The sequence below is a fragment of the Eucalyptus grandis genome, chromosome 6 (genome assembly GCF_016545825.1).
Source record: "Eucalyptus grandis isolate ANBG69807.140 chromosome 6, ASM1654582v1, whole genome shotgun sequence".
Classification (NCBI taxonomy): domain Eukaryota; kingdom Viridiplantae; phylum Streptophyta; class Magnoliopsida; order Myrtales; family Myrtaceae; genus Eucalyptus; species Eucalyptus grandis.
In genome coordinates, this window is record NC_052617.1 from 33,019,466 (window position 1) to 33,027,538 (window position 8,073).

General features: G+C 40.1%; 1 protein-coding gene across 1 annotated transcript; it reads left to right on the forward strand.

Annotated features, from left to right (window-relative positions):
* The first annotated feature begins 4,861 nt into the window (after positions 1-4,861).
* Positions 4,862-6,453, forward strand: LOC104449264 (strigolactone esterase D14). The gene is made up of 2 exons (XM_010063376.3): positions 4,862-5,388; positions 5,670-6,453. The coding sequence occupies exons 1-2, from the start codon at positions 5,018-5,020 to the stop codon at positions 6,097-6,099; spliced, it is 801 nt and encodes a 266-aa protein (XP_010061678.1). The 5' UTR covers positions 4,862-5,017; the 3' UTR covers positions 6,100-6,453.
* The last annotated feature ends 1,620 nt before the right edge of the window (positions 6,454-8,073 follow it).

Consider the following 8,073-nt stretch of genomic DNA (forward strand, 5'->3'; position numbering starts at 1 on the left):
TTAGAGTGAAGATTATAGCACCTTCTGCTCTAATTATATATGAGTCAACCACTGAGATAAAGAGTTAAAAGAGAGAAGTATCTTGCACTCCATCTCATCTCTTCTAGTCTGACCCCTTCTAAACATTCCATTTATTTTCTTCCGGTCCTACTTTTTAGGCCAAACCAAAGGTAAGAGTCCAATTAAAGGATGGCTTTCCTTCAAATGTTGTATGCTACAATTTCTTTGATTGGGGTCTTACTCTTTTAGTTGTCTCTATTTGTTGTGGTTATTTGCCATTCCTTTATTTTTGACATATAACTAAATTGTAGTTGTGGTGACTAATATCAAAGAAAGACCCGTGTCAAGAGGCTTGTGAATTCTGGAGATACCACATAATTGAATCCATTGAGAGTCGACTACAGGCTCGACACTTGCTTCAGCCTGTCTAGGCCCTATTGAAATAGTTTGATATCTAGAAGAGATTGATTTGAAAAAGAAGTGATTATTGGATATAAAAAGAAGTGATTGTTGACACGAAAGGAAGTGGTACTTGATCATAAAAAGTGATGATAGTTCCGATAAGCTACCTATTCCTTGGAGATGTGTTGGTTGTTTATTTGTAAATAGTACCAAATCATATATTGTCTTAACAGTTTATATTCTTCATTGTTGAACTCGCTTCTCTGTAATTTTTGTGCATATCCTAGAGGTATATTTGTTTTTAACTTAGTAGCAACAATATTGGAGACAAATAATATCTAAGGACATCGATTGTCATCACGCATCAATAAACTATAAACTACCGATCGTTGTTCATCAGCAATCAAATTTCCCGACAAGCCCGCCTATAAAGTTCAATTTTCATATGCAATCAATTAGTCCCAAATCTGAGTCAGGGAATCCACTTATAAGTAAAAAGGGCCATGGCAACCATGCGCGTGCGCTAAAAGTGGAAGGGGAGACTCCAAAAGAGTCCTCCACTCTCAATGTCTTCCATATCAAATCAAGTGAGAGATTAACTTACAAAGGTCATCGAGGGTGTCGAGTCCAGACTTTGGAACGAATTTTCCAACTGAAGATAAGATAGGGAGTCACTCCCACCTTTTTTAATAATAGAAAAAGAAAAGACTCCCCAACTTTTAGTAGTGACCCGTGACTTCACCCCTCTCCTCGTCAAAACGTACATCATATCCCTCCATCAAAAGTGCATCGAAGCTTAAATGTTTATTGATTTCACAGAAAAGTCTCGGGTAATTCTCTAGCCAGCCTTCTTGGATTCTCTCTTTAGCTAGACAATTAACTCATCGGCTCATCGCCAATCAAGGGATTAGTTACGTGTTAACTCATCATGAATGCACGGGGAGGTACATGGTCAAAACGAAATCTTTCACATCGGTTTTAAAAGGTTACGACGTAGCCAATACCTCAGTCCCAAGACGTTATACAGACTTATCCGAGATCTCATGTCTCTTGAAACATGGTCGGGCAGATTCTCCCCTTCTCACAAACGCATGAAGTGGACTTTACGTGGTACTTGCAAGACTCAGAGAAATTGAGAAGAAAGGTATGGATAAGATAATAGGTTCTATGAACAATCAAACCGGCCACTAGATCCCCATTAAATATTCCTCCACAGTCGCAGATCTCTCCCTCTCTCTCTCTCTCTCTCTCTCTCTCTCTCTCTCTCGTCGTTGTTTCAAGTAGAAGACAGTGTTGGAGATTGGGGCCCCTGCCCTTCCATGATGCTTCACCTTCAAGACCACTATCCGGAGGTTCCTCCATGTTTTTGGTGGGGGCCGAAAAGAAGAAAGTTCTTTTTGGGGGCCAAAAAGGAAATAAAAGAGAAAAAGTTGAAGTGCCAATCGCACGTTGTGCAACACATGTTGCTAATCATTTTGCTTCTTTCCAAGTTTTGAGCATCCAAGAGGTGATTGAAGGAAGCAAAGGGTTTTGAACAGTTTAGGGTTTTTGCAGCTTTGAAGTAGACTGCCACTACAGTGATAAGTAATGGGGACATGAACTTGACAGAAAGGATGTTGAGTTTTCTGCCTGATGTTCTTCCTTTTGTTGCAAGAAGGATAAGGGTCTCCAATCACTGCCGATTTCTTTGTTGGATATCTACACGAAGTGAGCAATTTTGATGGCGATAAATCACATAAACCATCATCCCATTTAGGTATCATTTAATACAACATATTTCATAAAGCCATAAAAGAAAAGAGAGGGAATGACTAAAGGACTAACAAAGCAGGTTTTGCTACATATTTGAAAAAATACATAGGTTAAAAGGAATTTTATAGTTGAAACACATGTGTTGTAATTTATTAGATCAGACCGATCATGCATACTAAACATTGTGGAGCTAACATTGGACCTCATTAAATGTACACTAAGTCATTTACTTGTATATTTTGATTTGTTCTTTTTCCTCTTACCCTTTATGAAATGGAATCTTCTGACTTCCCAATTGAAATTGTTTAATATGCTTATTCTATCTTGTTAACAATAGAATAGTCTATACAAAGCTAGAAAGCTTTAAAGGCAAAAATTGAATTGGAGTAGTACTGATCAGTTCCGCCCCAATGGATTTGCTAGGGCCAAGAAAAGGGACTAACACCTTTAGACTAGCGAAGCTTATTTGATGGAAGACTACCTCCACTGAATCAGATTCCCCTTCATATAATACCACTAACTAAGATTGTCTCAGAGATTTGGGCACTGTATGCTCTCCAGCTGTTTTGCTGAGCATTGCAGCAAAGAGATATTGCTCATGCGCGAGCATTCGATTTAAGATGGTATCGGAGTCAGAAGTAACATGTGAGATCCTTGGAATCGTTTTCCTTCCATCCATTTATAAAGTCTCTCTCAATACATTGAGGTTCTCAAATATTTTTAGCCTACACAAAGTGAATTCACATGATTCTTGATTTTTGTCATTTCAACATCTGCCGTATGATGTCGTTCCTCTCTCAGCATTTCTCTCTATATAATAATGGAAACTCAAAAGGAATTTTGATCTTAATTGTTAATATTATAATGTAAAAAACCCACCTGTGTCATTAAGAGGAAAAATTACCCTATGAATCTTAAATGTTTGATACCGAGTGTAGTTGAGCTCAAACATTTCAAAAAGTGAAATCAAGTCCTAAGTATTCTGAAATCTATGAAATCAAGTCCTAATCTTGTCACTGGTAGTGTCCATGGGCAAGAAAAACCCCTATACTTTTCACATAATTGTTGTCAAAATCATGCTAAATTTGATTAAAGTTCCGAGTTTCCGGCGATGGGACACTACCAACAGTAAGGCTAGGACTTAACCGCGCATATTTCAAAAAATTTAGGATTTAATTGTGCATTTAAAAAAATTTGGATTCAATTGCATTTTGCACAAAAGTCTTAAGAGTTTCAGCATAATCTTTTATTAAGATGAATCATGATCATATGCAAACAATTCCTTGAATCTTTAACACTTTAAAAATTAAATCTGAATGTCTTTATTCTCATAACAGTTGATCTTTTGCCATAAGACAATTTTTCTTATGCAAATTTTTGAAATTTCCAATAATACTACAAGTTTTGGCTAGAAAGTAAAAATGATATAATTTACTTATACTTAAACAAACAAGCTGGAAAATAATAATATTTAACTCGACAAACTTATCTTTTTTTTCTCCTCTAAAATTCTATCTCAACATTTGGGGGTGGGGGTGCTTTCTCTGCCCTGGCTCAATGTAATAAGAAGAGATCCTATAAAAATCATATCGAATGACAGCGTTTGCGAGCTTCCCATCACATTGATCGGATCGATCTACAGTGTCGTCCTCCTTATCTTCATCGTCGGCCAAACGACAGCCCCTTGTGTATTGCCTGGCAACATCACTCAATTTTGCTCCGCTACATGCAATGACACCAGCGCCATGAAAGCGAGATGGTGTGGGAGGGTGCTGTCCCATCAACGTTATCCATGAATGAATGGCGGGATTTACAGGCAAGCGTTTAGGACAAATGATCAGTCCTGTCGGCCTCGACTTCCCATTGAAGAAGAGACTTTCGAAATTGAAGGAATCAACTGTACAGTACAGTGGACTTTTGGAATTGTACAAACTTCTAAATTGTTTGATACGATCTTTTGTATCTTGGTAGGATTATTTCGCTAAAGCTAACTTTTTAAGATAAGTTGAAGAAGCTCTGAAGAAACTAAACCATAGAGATGAATCGTCTCCTTCTTTAATCTCAATCTCTATTTTGTCACAAAATCATGACTCACGTCTATTGCAATTCTAATTCTCGCCACATCCGATTTACATCTCCACCAAACCCTATCAATTAATCCTCTCTCTCTCTCTTCACCATCGTGCCCCTAGCCACGCCCCCCTCCATGTGGGATGGTCTCGAGGTCGAACCGCCGCCATGTATCGAGGTCATACCACCATCAACCTCCCTCTCTCTACCATCGTGCCCTTAGCGACACCTTCCTACCCCAATCTCAACGGCCTTACCATGGCCATTGAGATCTTGCCTCGTTTCGGCTCTTGCTTGCGAACATGGAGGAGCCCACACCTCTAGACCTTGAAGAACATCTTTCCTGACCTAGGGAGAGCTCGAGGCCGACATTAAGCGGAGAGAGAGGGCGAGAGAGAGTGAGAGAGAGAAGGGGAGGAGACAAAAAGTCTGCGAGTACCGACTGACGCTAAATTTCAGTGAAACCGTATTGCTAATGTGCCATTATTCCCTGGAAGACGAAATCTCCAATCTAACGTGGTTTTTAACAGTTGAGAGGCATCATTCTGAATGACATCAACTTTACAAAAAGGAAATTGTCCTCCCAGCATTTTCCATTTCTCTTTCTCTTTATCTAATGACCCAACCAGTCCAAGCAATTATTAGCATACAGAGAAGAAAGGCCCTCAACTTAGCACTATAAATTGCACTCTCAACCCCTTCCAGAACACTTACCTACCTGCCCCCAAAAATGCCCATTTCCCCCTCAGAATTGCCTGTAAACTCCCGTGTGTCCTCTTTCTAAACCACACTCATGAACCACAACCTATTGGACGCCCTCAACGTCCGAGTCGTCGGGGACGGCGATCGGATCCTCGTCCTCGCTCATGGCTTCGGGACCGACCAATCCGCGTGGCAGCGTGTCCTGCCCTACTTCCTCTCGCACTATCGCATCATCCTCTATGATCTCGTGTGCGCCGGCAGCGTGAATCCGGGGTACTTCAATTTCCGGCGGTACTCCACGCTTGACGGCTACGTTGATGACTTGCTCTCCATTCTCGACACCCTATGCATTGACCGTTGCGCGTATGTCGGGCACTCAGTGTCGGCAATGATTGGAATCCTAGCCGCCATCCGCCGCCCGCACCTCTTCACCAAGCTTGTCCTCATCGGAGCCTCTCCAAGGTAAGCACAATCGGGACTCAAGTAGACTCGAATCAATTGGTTGTGGAATATAAGTGAAATGATTTACGCTTCTATTGATAATGGTAGGAGAATAAATGATATCAGAGCACGATGTCATATGTGAGAATTTGCAAGTCCTCGTTAACTGAGCTATTTTTTTAGAATTTTTCTCGCCTCAATTGAAGATTTTCATGCGTACATAAGGACAAGTACTAAATTAGTTCAATGTCAAAGTGGATTTTTCGACTTCTACGCCAAGCACTAAGAACGTGTGTTATTAGGTTCTTGAACGATGAAGATTACCATTGCGGGTTCGAGCAAGAGCAGATCGAGCAAGTTTTCACGGCGATGCAGTCGAATTACGAGGCGTGGGTGAACGGTCATGCGCCCTTAGCTGTGGGTTCCGATGTTCCGACCGCTGTCCGCGAGTTCAGCCGGACCTTGTTCAACATGAGGCCCGACATATCCCTCTTCGTGCTGCGCACGGTGTTCAATAGCGACCTAAGGGGTGTGCTGGGCCTCGTGACGGTGCCCTGTTGCATAATTCAGACCGCTCACGATGTTCTGCTGCCGGCGTCAGCGGCGACCTATTTGATGAACCACTTGGGCGGTCCGACCACGATGGAGGTGGTGGACACGGAGGGCCACTTGCCGCATCTCACTGCACCAGGACGATTGGCCCAGGTGCTCCGGCAAGTGCTTTCCGGGTGATCGGTGTAGGCGTCGCCATAAGACCTGTTGCGGTTTGAGATGACTGTTGTGAAGAGACATAAATACTTTTTTTAGAGAGCTAGGGTTTTGATTGAAGAGAAACGGGATCGAACCGAGAAGAAAAACGCCGATCTTTCAATTCGTGGACTCGAGAAGGGGCTCGAGAAGGGGAAAGCTTTTTGACTTTGGTGGAACTGATGATGAAGGGATATGTAACAGGAACATGGGTCCAAGATCATGAACAAAACCCTCTTTTCCCCTTGAATTTGCAATGTGATCAGTTGTGTTAAATCATCAAAAATTGCACGATCAATACTCTTGTAGGAAAGGATTGGTTTCATTTGGATTTCGGATTAAAAAAAAAAAAAAAGAAGAGGAAACGAGAGACAAAATTCAAGCGTCTAGGTTCCAATTCAAGATAAAATGTCCTGCAAATCATTGAACGATATTAATCTTATCAAGACTATTTAAAAAAAAAAAAGCACAAAAAAATTTTTAAACTTATATTGTATCGATACTAATTCAGTCCTAAATTTCTTAGTTAAACCAATTTAGTTTTAAATCTTTTCACAATAGTGCAGATTTATTCAATCCGATCAATTTAGGCTGCAAATTGCTAATGTGAATACTAGTCATCCTATGTGATATAGCCGGCACGGCATGGACATTTTTAAGCAATATTTTAATATTTTTTTTTTGTTTTTTTTCTTTCTTGTTTCCCTTTATTTTGGCCAGCAAGGGTCATCGGCAACCCTCGCAAACCATTGGACGGCTGCAATGGCCTCGCTCATGGCCATTGCAACCCTACCACCTTGCCCTCACTAGCAAGCAGAAAGCAAAATCGGGGGAAAAAAACGAAAAAACAAAAAAAAATTAAAAAATCCAATATTATTAAACTATAATTAAAAGTATCCACATCAATAATGACTATCTAACGTCTACATCAACGATTTTCGGCTTAAATTGGCTAAATGTACTTAATTGATATCTATATGAAAAGATTTAGGATTACATTAGTCCAATTAAAAAGTTTAGAATTGAATTGATGTTAATACAATATACGTAGGACTTTATTAATACTATACTATTAAAAAAAAAAAAAAAACTGCATAGACTCTCACAACCCCTCTCGATGTCTTGGGAGAGAATTGGAGAATCCCACAACCTGCAAATCTCACCCTGCACCTTTCACTCTCTTTGTACATTGACCGCAAATGATTGCTCTGTCAACATCAACAAGCATGCACGTTGGAAAAGACCCCCCTCATTGCCCGTGGTTTAGTGCGGACAATCCCCAATTTCCTATCCGATCGGGAAGTTACTGCTCCTTCACATCCCCTCGCATTAGGGGAAAATCCAGTAATCACCTTTTTCGTGTCAAGCAAACAGATTGGGTCAATATATCATAGGCGGTTTAAATACTGATCTTACATGACACTATGAAATGATGCCAAAAAGTTAACAGATCTCACAATTAAATCATTACAAGTGGATGAAATCACCAAAGAAATAAATAAATAAATGATAAAAAAATACCAAAGATTTAGTATTAGTGCTTACTTCATGGAGAGCCGACCGTAAATAATTCGATCTAGGCTCATGGTTTTCAGCAAGAAAACGCCTTGATTAGACAAAAATTTGTCGCGTGTTCCTGTTCCTTTGCACGGCTAAAACTGAGTGCTCCACCTTTTTTGTTCTTTTTTGTGTGGCTGAAATAAGTCTGCTGTGCAGCACCTCTTTAAGGATTCCCACTACACGGTCAACGTTGCATTTGATTCGCTCCCACGGTCAACCTTGGATAATTGATTTGCGCTCTGTTCGTCTCCCAAATAATAGTTTTGACAAAATAAGGTAAATTTTTCGACATTTGATGCACGAAAAATAAATTAGTCAAAAAAAATCATTAAAAAACAACCTTCAAAATAAGAGAAAATGACTTTCTTTTTTCTCTTGTCAAAAAAATAATCATCATCC